The sequence below is a fragment of the Botryllus schlosseri genome, chromosome 15, assembly GCF_051294905.1.
Source record: "Botryllus schlosseri isolate E-star chromosome 15, Bs_hap1, whole genome shotgun sequence".
NCBI classification, from domain to species: domain Eukaryota; kingdom Metazoa; phylum Chordata; class Ascidiacea; order Stolidobranchia; family Styelidae; genus Botryllus; species Botryllus schlosseri.
Window position 1 is genome coordinate 13,486,659 of NC_137250.1, and position 16,710 is coordinate 13,503,368.

General features: G+C 39.7%; 1 protein-coding gene across 3 annotated transcripts in view; it reads right to left on the reverse strand.

Annotated features, from left to right (window-relative positions):
• Positions 1–16,710, reverse strand: part of LOC145458078 (sodium/myo-inositol cotransporter-like) — a 34,802-nt gene that overhangs the window by 2,967 nt on the left and 15,125 nt on the right. For all 3 annotated transcript variants that reach the window (XM_080336390.1, XM_080336392.1, XM_080336391.1), the window contains 10 exons: positions 13,393–13,579; positions 13,249–13,335; positions 10,942–11,066; positions 10,369–10,504; positions 8,091–8,198; positions 4,498–4,567; positions 3,757–3,880; positions 1,777–2,012; positions 987–1,113; positions 337–496 (listed from right to left, as the gene is read on the reverse strand). In XM_080336390.1, the coding sequence (XP_080192516.1) occupies positions 337–496; positions 987–1,113; positions 1,777–2,012; positions 3,757–3,880; positions 4,498–4,567; positions 8,091–8,198; positions 10,369–10,504; positions 10,942–11,066; positions 13,249–13,335; positions 13,393–13,579 (1,360 nt within the window). The remainder of the gene's footprint in view (positions 1–336; positions 497–986; positions 1,114–1,776; positions 2,013–3,756; positions 3,881–4,497; positions 4,568–8,090; positions 8,199–10,368; positions 10,505–10,941; positions 11,067–13,248; positions 13,336–13,392; positions 13,580–16,710) is intronic.

The window sequence follows — 16,710 nt, forward strand, 5'->3', positions numbered from 1 at the left end:
CGGTGATTCTCAAAATGTGTGCCCCCACAGATTGTCACGTGTGCCATGAATCGTTCTGAAATTTTGGAAAAACAACTGTGTAGACTTGAAAATCGCTCAACAGCTTCAATAGTTAATAAATATGCACGTGTTACGAGGAAATCAATTACATGTATTGCCGATGGAAGAGGGTAATATCAAGTCAAACGGATGAGTCTCAATACTTTTCATTAATCTGGTTGCCCCTCACAGGAATGAAAAGTGAATGTACTTATGGTGCCGTGTTCACTTGCGATCTCAACAGTTCAAATTTATGGGTAAAATACGCAGATTTAGGCAGTAAACACAACACCGCACCTTCTTCGATCAATTTTGGCTTCTCTCCGTTCGTGAATCCGGTGTCGTTTTCGCCGTTTGCGAATCCGTTTTTGTGCAGACTGTCAAGTTCAGTTTCGTCCTCGAGCAAGTCGGTTCTTCTCTCCTCCCAATTCTTGGACCACCAAGTTATCCTGGCAATCTGGCGAAGGTTAGATACATAAGATATAGCTTGACCCTGCAAGGTTACCCGAATTTCAAATATCAAAAACGAATATACCAATATTTTTTAGCCTCAAAGACCGATAGCAGACAATCATATGATATCTTCACACAGCTTCAAGGATGCAAAATAAAGTATTTACGATTACTTTTTCAATCAATCATAATCAACATTTGCAGTTAACGTAATCGTGTGTGTTCATGGTTCATTTATCATTCAATTTCAACAGAACATACGATAGGCGAATGACGAAACAAATAGTAAGACTTGATTTTTGTCAAATCTACAACTAAAATTGTAGCTTGAATGTCCATATTCTGCATGGCGCTATTGATGTTGAGGATATACCCAATTAACAGATTATAGATAATTCCCGCTTAACACCCTTTTTCGGTTTTAATGTGCCTGGTCCAGGCACATTGACTATTTGGCAAGGCAATATCGCACTAGCAACATTCGATGAGCTCACCCTGTCTTTAGTGGGTTTATCCGTGAGCAAACTGACAATGACGGCGATAATCACAGTGATTGCGAAGAGGATGAAGGCAAAGTACATGAAGTGGAGATTGCCTATAATGACCTGATACCATTCTGGCCTGAAAAAAGTGGTATTGTTAGCTGGAGTTACAGCTTAACAAACATTGGGAAATTATATTATTATAATCATTGTTATTCAGTATACTCCGGACTGCTAATGACTCGGGTGACAGAGCCATTTCCGTACAGTACGAATTATGAAGCTTTCAAAATTTGGAAGTCTGCCTCGTAACAAAACCCGCATGACTAAGTATATCTCAGCGGTGGTAGTAACAAAGTACGGTACTTCTACTGTTTGGAATTGCTTGAGTAGGTTCGGTCTACTTACTTATTTGGTTATGTTTAAGACTGCTTTTACTTGTACTCAAGTTTTTTATGCTACACTGCCACATTTTCACACTTTTGAATTTGTAAAGTAGAAAGCAGTTCTGAGCAAGTCTGCAACACTTTACCGGTGAAATTGTCATGGCAACTGGTCGGAATAGTCCTGTATAATTCCAACTGAATATATTTTCCAAAATTGTAGAAATTCATAGTTTCATTACTCAATAGTCGTTTTTCGTTGGTCACAATGGCACATCTTGAAATTCAAAAAATGTTGGCCTCTCGATTGCCAAAGTATGTGGACCCACGTGCATATCCACTTTTGAAACAGCTTACCTAATAATTATAGACCATTATTTTCCACTTCCACTCGAAATAATTCTTACATTTACCCTCACCTCATATCTTCTGTGACGCAAGATCCCGCCTGCGATTGGTAAGCGAAAACGACGATCATACGAATGACCCCGACAAAAATTCCGGACATTAGCCCCCAAAACGCCCCTATTTCGTTACATCTCGGCCACAGCACAGCGGTCATGAACACGGCGGCGATAGGCGGGGCCAGATATCCGCTGATTTCTTGGATGGACAGAAACAGCTGGCCTCCTTGCAACGCCAGCATGAGAGGAATCTGTGTGTGAATAATATTAAAATAATACAATGTATATTACAGTATGTAACAAAATGAGAAAAAAAATTAGGCAGAACTTCTGGGATTGTTTTCTATGGTTTTTAAGGTTGCTGATCACAAATATAACAATTTTGCCAGATTGACTCTGGGTTGGAAGATAGTCAACCACTAAATAACCCCAAATGACCGCATTTACGTCCTCAACTAGAAGGTTTTGAGTGGCACGTGTAGTAATTTTCAGAATTAGGTATATTATTATCAAACAATGAAGTGTCCACGTAATTTATTGTGAACTTGCAAGGTCAAATTTGAGATGTTGATGACTAAAAATCCCTAGCAAGGGCCGCGAAAGGGGCCATGCCCCCACATTTTCGTAAATCTTTGCAATTTAACATAGAGTAGAGCATTTCACAGTATATCGATTTAACTTGATTTTTTCATGATATCAATATCAGCCATTTTGGTAAGATCTGTCTTGAATTCAATACTCAAGTGACCCGTGTAACGGCTTGGATAACGCATTTGGCCTTTTGGCCAAAAAGGCTGCCCACTCCTGTCCTAAACACTTCACCTAGTAGGAAGTAGATGATGGTTTTTTTTACTGTTATGCTGTACATAAACAGACTATGAAGAACCCACATGTGGTCCTCCGACAATTTGGATTTTGCTATGTAGTAAGTAGTTTTGGAATAGGTTTACGTTCGCGTTTATGAGTGAAATTTTCATAACGATTGTACGAAATTGCCTTGTAATACAGTAAACAAATATGTTTTTGAATGTTCTTGAATTCACAAAGAAGCATCGTGCAACACCTTTACTTCTACACGGGTACCGATGATGACTACTTTCACCTTGTCTGGGCATTGGTGTTTTCAGAATACTGACGCTTCTACGTAACAGTCTTCGAAGGCATGATACTTACTGTGTCCAACATTATCAAACGGGAAGTAATTATGGATAGACTTGATGTAGGAAGTGATGTAGGAAGAGACATGGTACGCATGACAGTTTTGCCACTACTCGGGTATTTTTGTCAAAATGGCTGCCTCGTAAATTACTAATTAAACTCGTCATTAGGATACAGAATAGAGTAGGGGGAGACAGCGTAGTGGTGACAATATGCGCCCACTAATCGGGCTGCCCCGGTTCGATTCCTGTTGGAGGTTTATCTGGGCTCCTCTCCTCCTGCCGTCGCCGTTCTTACGGTGACAAAAAAAAAGCTCAGAAAAAGACCCGACGAAAAAAAGCACTCACAAGGAATGGAAAGAACTAGAAAGGGCTGCGGCTTCAAAAGATCAACATCAAAAAGAACTGTGACATCGGGCACTCTAGGCCGAGGTGGATGTCAGTCTAAAAGACACCAACTGCGTGTCTTTCGACACCCTCCTATCTGTACATTACATCACATTGTGTCTTATCGCATTGTACATTGTGTGTGTTTTGTTCAGATGAAAATATAACTCGACGACTATTATTATTATTATAACAAGTACACTTGAATTTCAGCATGTGCGGTATCACCGGCTGCATTGTATGTGTAGTTTATATATGTTTTATATATGTTGAAACTTTCAGGAATGCTATTTGCAACATACATTCCCCACTTGCAAAATGCTGTTTATCCTGATAAACACCGCAGTTCAGGGTGTGCCCCATGAAACAGTAACAATCACACTATACAGGACTTTGCAAGGTTGCGAAAAATTTCAAATTTTACAACATTCCAGTCACACAAGTCTCTTACCCAAGCAATGCTGAGGCCAACCATGACAAGCACCCAAAGTCGACCAACAAGCATGAGTTCTCTGGTAGTGGCCCGGGGTCGCACGACCCTTTTCCAAATATCGATGGTAAATATAGTGCTTGCACTGAAAATACAGGTGAAATATTTTAGACGGGTTTACCTTAATGCAAACAATGAAAAATGGTGAGGCAATCAGTTTACTGAAAGCCATTGTGAATAGCACCACTATTTCGAGAATGCACAATAGCTGCTACAGACCTGATTACGGTTCCCATGGTAACTCAGCACAGTAGTTGAATACCGACTTTATATTGCTTTTCATGACAAATTTGAACAGGTTTCAATCATTCCCATTATTTGTCTTGTCAGGTTTGTTTAGCAATGCAAGTCATCTAACCACAAGGATAGCGATTGGTGATTCATGGGCGTATATTGAAGCCATTAAAAATAACACTGCAAGCAAGAAGCATCAAAACCTGTTGATATTGCGAAATGATCGCAAGATGGTAGGCCTACCTAGCAAGCAGTTTATTGATGATGATTCCCCTGCTGCTCGCATTTCATATGAGCTACCATATTACCATCATAAACTACCCAACTACCATCTACCATTGCAAAGTTATTATTATATCTAGTGCTCGTCACCCAATCATTAATTTCGCACAAATAATGAGGAAATAATAGCTCTTGCAGCTGCTCGGACATTGAATCACACCTAATACATCAATAAGAAATATCCACCTGTTGAATATTGAATCCAAGTCACTCATCAAAGCAGCGATCATGACACTCATCATCAGACCACGAGCACCTAAAAAAGTTTGCTCCAGTTTTCATTGTGGCTCCAATGCAGGCATATCAAACATACCGCAACGCCAGCGATGCAATGCGGAGTAAGCAAAAATAATGCTAGTATCATTCAGTAGGTTTTCATCGATAGTTAAGATTCACAATACAAATGCTTTGAAGCAAATAACCCCACGAGATAGCAAATGTTCATAGGCCTCAACCAGGGTTAGTTCGGATATCAATAATTTTCACTATCCGGATAACGGATATATCCGGATATTTTGAATTTAGCTAACCGGTTAACCGGATAATGAATGCTAAGTGAGATAATCGATTTCACGAGGTCTGCATGAAAAATGGATCGCAAAATCATTACGCAGTGTTATTGTAGATTTATACGTACACGTACAGTACGAGCGAATACGAGAAAAATCACGCAAATTTAATGTTCACTACTTCTGCAACTCCTTCCTTTTAAAGTACACTGCATCAATAGTGGCATCCTGTAGCAGGACTGGAGTTTTGTAACAATGAGTCCACACGTATTAAATGCCCTTTCTCAGGGTTGTAACCAAGTCACAAGGCACCGAGTCACAAGTCAATCTCAGTTTTATAGTTTTGACTCGAGTCAAGTCGAGTCATTTTCAATTCACCACCGAGTCAAGTCCGAGTCCAAGTCAGCGAAAATAGGGTCGAGTCCGAGTCACGGCATTATGACTCGAGTCGAGTCCAAGTCATTGTGTTGACTGCTCAGATTCCTGTTAATGTTTTGGTAAACTCACCTTTTATAACTCTGTTTGGTGATATCGGATGGTTCGCATTTATAAGATACTAATTTTCCTCACTTTTAGCAGTTTCTGGCCTCATTGTCAAGTACCAGTACCAATAGACGAAATCCCAATAATGTGATCATTTTACTATTCTTTGAAATTACAATGAAATGTCGGTCTTGGCGGTCTGCGTCTCGAGTCATATGACTTGACTCGAGTCATGCACAATGACTCGAGTCCAAGTCGAGTCAATACAGAAATTGACTCGAGTCGAGTCGAGTCATTTCCGTATTTTGAGAAAATGACTCGAGTCAAGTCGAGTCATCAGAAAATCGTGACTCGAGTCTGACTCGAGTCATTACAACCCTGCCCTTTCTGCTTCCACAAAATGGGCTGAATATAGTAAGCAGCGCTTCCTTTTTGTCCATTCTCCTGTTTAGGTGTCCAGTACTGGAAGGACGAGTAGTTGATACTCGAATTGAGGCCGACATGATAGCTCGCTCTAATTCCTCCATGGGAAATTCACATGATCAGGCCCGTAGCCAGCCGAAAAATAAGGGGGGGGGGTGTTTTAAATAAAACAAGGGGGTTTCGATTTTTTTTCGAATTTAGTATCAGTGGAAATTAATTACGCTTGCACGCACGGACATGTTTGCGATATGCGAGCATTCGATGTCATCAAGTTTCGCGATGTCACTTATTAATCACAATCGCTGATCATAATAGTCTTACCGGTATATTGTCTCCAAGTCACCAAGAGATAGGAGCCAACGCATGCCAGGCCCGAGACGCGATGGTTACGCCAGCGATGATATGATATCGTTCGTACCATGCCTATTGCAGATGCGATTGTGTAGGCCAGCGATAATATCGTGAGCACCAAGCCAATGCAGGTGTGATTATGTAGACCAGTGATGGTATAAAGTCCAAAGAGCCTATTGCAGATGTGATTCTGCCAGCGGAACTATAGGCTTGTTGAAGACTCGAAAAATCAGGCTAGCAACGATAGCCGAGTTCGCGGCAATCAATGACCTAATTTGGCGATCTTCTCAGCAGGAGATTGCGTCGCGTTTTACACACTGCATTGACGTATCTCGCTAATTGGCGACACGGTTCTCGCTAATTCGCCGCGCGCAACACTGATAATACGACTTATTGAAGCTTCGTAAAAGTGTAAAACGCATTATTACCGATACTATTTTATCCGGTTAACCGGCAGATTTATATCCGGATATCGGATAATTAAAAAACCTGCGGTTAACCGGTTACCCGTTATCCGGATAATCCAACCCTAGCCACAACATAACTGTCCAGTAGGGCTGTTCAAAAATAACTTTTTTTTCCCGATTCAAGCCGGTCACCTCTTAAATCGTCAGATTGCAATAGAAAACCTTGCTCACCAAATTTCACTCGATTCCAACCAGTAAAGGCCTCCGCAGACCCAATTAAAATTTTTAATTTATTATGGAAAATTAAAAAAAATATATTCCCAATTTTTCTGCCAACCCCATGAAATTGTTGAGCTGTCTTCAAAGACGTTGCAAAACAAATTTGAGTCAATTCCTACCAGTAGAAGCGGAGTTATGTGAGTTTTTCGATGATATTTCTCGGATTATCCTTGATTGGTGGATAATCCGCGTTTTATCAACGAAAAACTCAAATAACTCCGCTTCTACTGGTCGGAATTGACTCAAATTTGTTTTGCAACGTCTTTGAAGACAGCTCAACAATTTCATGGGGTTGGCAGAAAAATTGGGAATTTTTTTTTTTTAATTTTCCATAATAAATTAAAAATTTTAATTGGATCTGCGGAGGCCTTTACTGGTTGGAATCGAGTGAAATTTGGTGAGCAAGGTTTTCTACTGCAACCTGACGATTTAAGAGGTGACCGGCTTGAATCGGGAAAAAAAAGTTATTTTTGAACAGCCCTACTGTCCAGCGGGAAAGTTTTCACTCCAGTCAACATTAGTAACAAGTGAGTGACAAGCGCAAAAATTACACATGTAGTGCTGAGTTTTAAAGAAATAAAAAATGGAAGGAAAGCTACTCATTCACGGAGGCGACAATGCCAAGGCTAAATCGTCGCTTGCAAGTTACACTATACCTAAAGAATATAACGCAAATGCCTGTGGTTTCGCTGGTTTATATTTTCTGACGTACTTGGTCTCAGCCTTAGCGAGTCAATTGGTCTAATTCTATCCATCGTATTTGCACTTCAATAAAAGAATGTCAGTTGCGGCAAAATTAATATATCTACACCTTCCACTTTGCCTGGAGTGTTGTGGTGGTTAATGGGGCAGTATTATAATCTTTTCCGTGACCCAAAATCCGAATTCGTGGAAACCGGAATGGTGATTTCATAATATGAACAAGAACATGCACGAAGAGTCAAAGTTTACAGCTAAATCTTTTGACTCCTCTCAACACATATTCAAGCCCAATCATAGCGAATGAAATAAAGGGAGCACAGAATAATGGCAAGGTACAACTGTTGATGATATAAAGGGTGATATATAATATAGAAATGTTCTTTTAAGGATAACGCTGATATGGGCAGTCATAGAGGAAAGCAGTAGTGTTTGCAATCAATTATTGGCAGCTTTGGTGGTACATATGAGAACAGACAAAAAGTTAAAGGAAATCAACTAAGACCGAGGAATGGAATGTACTCCTCTAACAACAAGTAAGATTGCAAAATCTCTTGCGAAATAGGCAACCAATGTACAAGCTAAACCACACAACTCACAAGTCAATTTCTATCATCGATGTGGTTACCTGGTGGCATTACTCCTAGAACAAGTCTCGGAAAAGCGATGTTACTGCAGCTTGTGGTACTTTGACAGACTGAATAGCACACATCCGGATCCACACAGGCTACCTCATCTATAAAAAGAATCATGTTGTGAATAGGCCTACACCAAGTACAGTCAGGAGATGTACGAAAATATTGTCTGTCTATAACTCTGTATGTCAGTTCAATACCAGATTGCATACTATGCAAAGCATAGCAATAGAAATTATTCTACTTCATGTGAGCACATATCAATTACAATATGAGGGGGATTTTTATGATGTCATGAAATCATTCTCTGAAAACAAGCTATGTAATCAATCAATGCTATGCAGAAAAGTCATCTGTAGTGCAAAATTGGCTAGTGGCCACCCAGACAGAGTCACACCATACAATACACATGGGTACTTGCCACAAACAAGGCACAGATTCTCTGCAACAATCGAGGCAATGATTGTAATAATGACAGCTGGCGTATATGACAGTGACAAAATGACTCGTCATTGACAATATTGCACCCACAAAGAGCCCAGATCAACAAAATCAATGGATGTTGGATGTTGTATCCGCAGTATTTCCATCAATTTTATTAATATTTTCACATTGGAAATATATGAAAACCTGAAGGTTTTCGAACTGACACTCTTCAAGGACAATCGTCAGTTAAGTGTGGAATTTCAACTAAACTGCATACAACAAACTATGACGCCATAGAGTCAGATGAAAAAATATCAAATGGAAACAAATCACGAGCGCAACAAATTACTGTGTTCAGCATAGACACAAATCCCTTCTGGTGACACCAAAACGATTGGTGGATCTTATTAAAGGTGGATTCAAGTGCAGGAAAATGGAAAAATGTGTGGGCTATCACCTATATGTGAAATCTCTCATCACTACAGTTCTGAGCACAAGCGGAATTTTCTAATTAATGCTAACCAATAGTCAGAGGTGGTCAAAGCGTTTCAATCTAAGTAGAAGTAGAAGCAACGTCGTAAATTTCTACGACACACAGCTAACGTTACCCAGGTTGACCTGGACCGCTGCAGTAGAATGGGAATACTTGTATCATGACATTACCAAATCAAGAATCACAGTCAACCCCTTTATAATATGAGTTATTGCCTGTTAGTTGGCAGCGCACAAAACAACATGCGTTTCGGTGATTGAACGAAGAAGAGTGGATCCGAAACAGTTTATGGGTGTTCCAGAAACAAGGAAATTGTTTAATTAACTACACATTTATTGTGCAAGGTAAAATATCATTCATGTCGAATGTATATCAGTTTGGCCATTTTCAAAGTTTTAACGTCTCTAGAATCTACTTGGATGAGTGAGAGGCTTTATTTCAGTCTCAACAAGGTCGAAATAAATTTAATTATAAATGATAACATCTGGTGATTTACAAATTGGTAACTGTGAAAATAATGGCACAGACAGACTGATAGAGTGAATGCAGATTACAGGAGTTTATCATGCGTTCGGATATGAGCAAAATTTTAGCCAATCGAAGCAAATTAATAACATGCCAAAATTGACACGCGAGAATTGATCAAAGCAGTGGTTCTCAAACTTTTCTCGACACGCCCCCTTGAATAGTGAAAAATTTTGAGCCCTCTTATTGCCATATATTTAAAAATATACAACCAGAATTCTTGAAATCCCAACATATTGTTAGGGGCATGTTGGAAGATGTTATGGCTGTTGTCCGTTGAGATGCTTCTGAAATGTAGAATTTGGACTATACACTGAGCAACAATTATGAGCTTGAGGTAAATCGCAAAAAAAATTCCAGTTGACTATTTTGTTGAACATAATCATGTGCAATAGAAGTACGTAGCACATAGATATTTTAGTGATTTTGGCGCCTAATCCCTTCTATTATCCCACTTGAGCCTATCTCAAACGTACCTGACTATAAGCCAAATCAAAAACCAATCGCACAGCTACACGCAATCACGCATGCCCCAGTTACACTATATTCAGAGGCAGCTTCTGATTAGTGCAGAGTTCGGTATCATTCATGCATGGATGGAACGACGCGGCTTTGACATTTAAAATCGAAATACAACTAGGATTATTGCCATTGCTGGAACTTGGATGTTTCAGGACAAATCAAACTTATTCCAAGTTCAAGGAGCTTCATTCCTCTCAGGCAGCATCGTGCCTCCCCTAGGACGCTTTCACGCATCCAAGTTTGAGAACCACTGGATTAAAGAGTTATACTAGGATACACCAGGCTGTACGTTCTCAGGCGTTTACCTGCGTAAAGTATTCTACTGATCATCCCTGGCATGACCATGACAAACATTGGTAGAATCTTTATAAATCCTGCCATCAGGGTAGCCCCTTGTGCGTGAGACAGACTCTTGGCTGCCAACGCCCGCTGAACTATGACCTGCGGAAACAGGGTATCCATCAGTCAAGTCAGTCTGAGTATGGAATGTGGGTTCGTTGTAAAATATTGGAATTCTACGCAGGGGGAAACCTTGAAGAACATGGCACTCTACTTCACAGCTGCTCATATCAGTTCTGAAAACAACTTCGAGTTCCTCCTTCAGGAGGGCAATATTGTAGTTTCCTCGATACTGGATATGTTATCAGCTGCTTCCACCACAAGTAGAATGCAATCGCGAGATAAAATTCCACATATCAAATCCCACAGGAAGCAGTGGGATCAAATAGTTTTATCATATGCACTATTTCTTCATAATAATGAGCATGAAAACCAAGTTGCGATCAATGGAAATGACTGATAAATCCAACGCATAAGAATTGCAACATCAGTTCGAAATTGACAAGGACAAAGCCTGTTATATGTCAGCAATATCTTACCTGATCGGTGCACCAATACCAGATGGAAGCGGGTGTCTGTCCTATCAAGAATCCAATCCACGGCATATTCTCATCAGATGGTTCTCTCAACATCGTAAAGGAATCGCTGTAGGGAAGTCCGCAACCTACAAAACAGACAACACATCCATATGAGAACAATTTTGATATTCAGTATTTGGAACAAGCTCATGTTTTGATATATTCAAAGTAAACTAAGTGACTTTTGTTGCAGTTTCAAAACATTCGGAATGAGTGTGTGGGACCAATGACATTGGATCATTTCTTCTCTCATGAATACTGATGAAAAACCTGCAATTTACTGACAATAAAATTACCTAGCAAGTTTTTGAAGCGGAGAAACTATTTCATAGTATTTTATATACACAAAAGAAATGTGGTCCGAATGCCTTTCTCTGTATGAAAATCAGTGCGGCATATTTGCTACAGTCCAATGAACAACAACAGCTATCTCGGTTCTATATCACACTTGAACCGCAGTATTCTAATATTTACGGTGAATAATGGCAAAGAAAAGATTATAAAGAATTTGGTGAGAAGATTGGTCGATTTCTTTCCACGGAATTGAGTATGGTATGAAATAAGTGGGTCTTAAATTTGCACTGTGCAACACGCAGAGGTGGTCAGTAACAGGATGATTTTACTTTTTGTACCGTGCTCATGTAGTTTTTGCCATCTTGCACTACGTACTCAAGTGGTTAAGATTTTGGACTTACACTCCTACAGGTTATATTCTGGATTTTGTAAAGTAGAACGTAGTTTTGGGATATGCTTGATCATGATCACGCTTATTAGTGAAATTGTCATGACAGTGACAGTATCACATTGGGCAGGAGTGGCCAGCCTGCAGCCGTATGCGGCCGTAGAAGGAAGTTGGTGCGGCCATGGACATGTTGTTCAATTAATATGTGTTGGCGGCCGTAGACATGCAATTTGAATTTACGAATTGACTAGCGATTTCTTGAAAGATTTTAATTAATCTTGGAATTTTTTTGCGCTGCGCGCGATTCAATGTGACATTGTTTTTCGATTATAATATAATACCATCCTTTGCAATCAGAGCCCTACAGTACAGATTCGAACACCAGAGGAAATGATACGCTCCACTTAGAAATACCCACTCGGGATCGTGTGCTCCTCACTATATCGACAATCCTGATCGAAGGTCAGGAAATAACAGCATGAAACAAAGTAACTAATAACAATTTGACCACCCGACGATACACCTATTACACCATCATTCATAACTTATTGCCCTGAATTTTTGAAAACACCCCCTCCATCAACTTTACCGGTGAATCTGATCACATGGGTTGAGAAATGATAAATGTTTCATAGTAATATGTAAAACTACTAATATTAACGACGAAATTCATTAGTAAATCTGAAAAAACTTTTGCGCGTGGCGCGACTATCAACAATCCGATATCGTGACCGTGCAGTGACCACTCGCGATTCGGGTGAGTATATATTGAGCCTATATGCTTAAATAGATTATTCCGGTCTTCATCAGAAATGGCCACAGACACTTTAACATGGGTATTTGGCGTCCGGCTAGTTCATTACGACTATATGCCCAGCGATGCGGCCGTAGGCTACATGAGTAGTCGAAATGCGGCCGTGAATAGCAAAAAGGTTGGCCACCCCTGACATAGGGTTACCATACGTCCTTTAGAAGGATTTGCCCTCATTTCAGACACTTTTCAAAATGTCCTCCTTTTTGGCAATTTGTCCTTCTTCACAGCTTTCACAGCTAGGATAATGGACAGGTTCAACTGAAAATCGGCATAAATGACGGGAAATAGGTGATAGGCCATTCGGGAGACGAACGAAAGTGACATCGATTTTTTTAGTCAACTCAACAAAATTTCCAGTAAATGTTGCAAAATCGACTGTTTTCGGTTTCGATCAAGTAACTTTTCTGATTTGGAAAAAGTGTCCTCTTTTCCCGGTTCCGAAATATGGTAAACCTAGTATCACAGGAACTGGATACATTTTCGAAAATGGCACTTATTCTAAAAGCAATGGTCAGCTACCATTAACCGTTAAAAGTATGTGACCCATGGACCAAATCTACCTTTTGAACTGCTTACTTGGGCACTTTTCAGAACTTCATTTCTACTATTGCTAATAGTTTTGATTCGTTATTGAAATTCCTACTTCTACTTGTAATTGAGTAAATATTTACAGCTTCACTTCTACTTCTATTTGAGTAGGAACGCTGACTTCTTTGAACAGCCTTGGCAAAATGTTTGTATTGATGTTGATGGACACAGTACAATGGCCAACCTTCTGTCATCGGGGTCGTGTTACGAGACGGGATGGCTTTCATATAGCCTTCTCTCAATCCTTCCACGCCGCCAACTTCAATGAAACCTGAGAAAGCACGAACATAAAATCACGACATTCCTGCTATTACATGGGCATTCATACTCAAAACTGTGAGAGTTGTAGCACCAGCAATCATCAACACAGCCTGCAGCGTATCGGTGTAGATTACAGCGGCGAGCCCACCGGTGACGGTTAATACTGCGGTGATGAGTATCAAACCGATCATAGACAGATAAATGTTCCATCCCAACGACTGTTGTATGAAGAGTCCTCCGGCGTATAAATTCACCTATATCAAAATAAAGTGTAATAACCTTTTGTATTTCACGACAGGCAAAGCATAGCCTAGCGTTTATAAGATTTCTAACACCCAATAACTACAATAAGTCTTGTTCTACTATCTATGTCTAATGGACTGGAGCAATTTGCGAAGTGACTCAGAACATATGTAACACTAGCAAGCTTGGTATAGAAGTTCTATGACATGATATACATACTGATGAGTAGAGCACATACATAGTGGCAGATAATCTTAGCAGGACATAATACTGATGTTCGCTGCTAACGCAATAATATATAAAACAATGTATCAGCATTAGTCAAAGACATGCTCGTTTCAGTAAGAAACGTTTTTCATAAAATCCATGCAATTTCAGTGACAAAATTGAATTTTGTCCTAAATTAGAGTCCAGTCTTTGCTATTTTACATACATGAAATGAGACATATTCGATGAATGACCCCCACTGCACTTCCCAACATGAGATGGAGATATGGCGTTCATAGTAGCCTCAAACAGTACTCCAATATACATAGTAATCAGCAAAGTCATGCATCATGCAAATTATGAATTGGAATGCAATGGAAAAGCAAAATATAGAATAGGACATACGAATGCTACTAGCATTCAAAACATATTTTACGTTAGGGGGTTGGAACTCTTGAGCACGTCTACCTAGTCAAACAAAGGTTGTTTGAATAATCCTATCCGGCAGTCAAAATTGAATATCTGGTGGAAAGTTTTTAGCATTTATGAGTATAACCTATTTGCTTTGTCATAGGAATATTGACACCCACATTATGTTATTGATATGATGACCATTGAATGAAATTTATCAATTCCTAATGGACAATGTGGTATTTACTGTTGGCCTACCAATTTCGAAATGTAATTTGCTGATCTGGAGATGTTGGAATGCTCAGAAGTAGTTATGAGTTACCAATATGTTTGAGAACGTGTTTATATTCACTTTATGAATTGATGTATATAGATCGGCAAACTGGCATAGTCTGTATCAAATCCAATAAGACGCAAATGCAATTGACCATCGTTTGATCAATACTAATCAATTTTAATAAAGACTGGACCACCCAATGGCTACATCTTCCTCTTTACCATATACCACATCTGACACGAAAGGCACCAATACGGTTTAAGACCTGACATCAATACATAATCTGTTACACTATTTCTGGGCATTGAGGATTTCTGCTCATTGTAATTTACAGTCTTTAATTAAAATAGCAATCAAATTTATATTATCACTGTCATCCTATCCGTCTGAATTAGTTAAATAAACAGTTTGCTTGATAACGAACACCAAAAACTTGACATTCGCATTCCAAAAACCATACGTGTCAAGATGCGTGACAGAATCGCGGGCTAAGTTGTATACGACAAATATTTCTGTGCGCAACAAAATCAGTGTTCACTATGCAGTGTGCTCTCTCCATCTAACCAATGGCAGTCATGACATAGAACTCCATTATGAAAATGACAGACACTCGATCCACCAATCTAGTAATAAGATATAAGCGACACCGTCAATCGGAAGGAAAAATCATTCCCTTACGGGAACTTATGTGAATCCGTCCAAGCTTTCAATCCTAGAATTGTAAAGAGCACAGCTAACTGCGCGATACGGTAATCCACGCAGTGCTCATTATAGCTCCTGAAAAATACGCTGTATGAGAAAAATTGGTCACCGTCAGAAAAATTTCAAAGTGCAATATTTCCCAAACAAAGCCCAATAAAAACTATCGCCATCGCCAGGCAATAATTTTCTGGAAAAACGGAAATACGCTTCACTTTGAATATTTTATTGCCTCGTGTCAGAATTCAAAGATCATGACACATGCGGTTGTAATAACAAGCCCTCAATGAAAGACATTCTGCAAGCTTGTGGTCAACCTAGCAGCTCTACTACTAAACCTCAAATAATTATAGGATGTGAGGCACAGATCATAAAGACCAGGCCTGGGCAAAGTGCAGCCCGCGGGCCAAATGCGGCCCGCCGAGCGATTCTGTTCGGCCCGCGAAAGGCTGCTTGAAATTTAAAATATCAAACCTAATTTTTAGTGTTGCTGCGTGAACTAAAACCATACGATATATAAACTGGACCGGAAATTCGTTTACTATCAAGCCTGTTCATTAACATACCGTGATTACGCAGCCTGTACGTACCCCACATGTCTAATCCAGATTAAAACTAAAGTCAATGTAGCAAGTTATGCCGTTATAATGGAAGTCACAAGAAGTCACCAAACCTTCTTTGGTACCATTGTCACATTACGCATTACACGGTCTGTGTTTGAAATTGTTACGTGATGTGTTTCCAAATCGACAATTCATGAAACAAGTGAATCAATGCCCATGATTTCTATGAATATATCACCACCCATAAATGATGTCAAAAAAAGAAAGCCGAAAATTGAAATTCAAAGATGGTTAATAACTGCAACCTTCGCTAATCAACAAGGCCATTTCGGCAAGCTGCACACTTCTCAGAGACCAGCTACCAAGACAATAAGCTATATATTATCCTTAGGACCGTAACTACCGCACCTCAAACCCCCCAATTGCGTGGCGAGCTCGACGGACGCCGAAAATTATTTCATGAGTAAACATAAATTATAGGGTATTTTTTTGAAAATTTATGCAACTTCATTCAATGGTTTTTAGAATGGGCATTTCGGCGTTAGCCATTACCGCGCCACGACGCACCAAGATAAATGAACTTTAGGTCAACACGGGATTCCGAGAAGGCACTGTAATTGCAGCTGCTGATCGAATTAACTAAGTAAAGGGAATAAAGCTCGACAGCGAGAAAACCTTGGCCGAAAAGGACACCCTTATGTTGAACGAAAACCACAAAGTTCAATTTTCTATAGGCAATATTTGCCAGTGAAGAAATACCAATCGGGAATGGGGGTCGTCTTTTTAGTTTGGTATGCTTCGGCGATTTCAATATCCTTTCACATAGCAGACGGGGGAGGTCACGAAATAACAACATGTAACGAAGTAATTATACCATCGGGCCCTCCCGACTATTTCCAAGACAGTACCTCACTCAGCTCTAGCGGTAAAACTGAGTAGGCCACTACGTGGGCTGAGAGAGGTTAAAAAATATGGCAATATATTT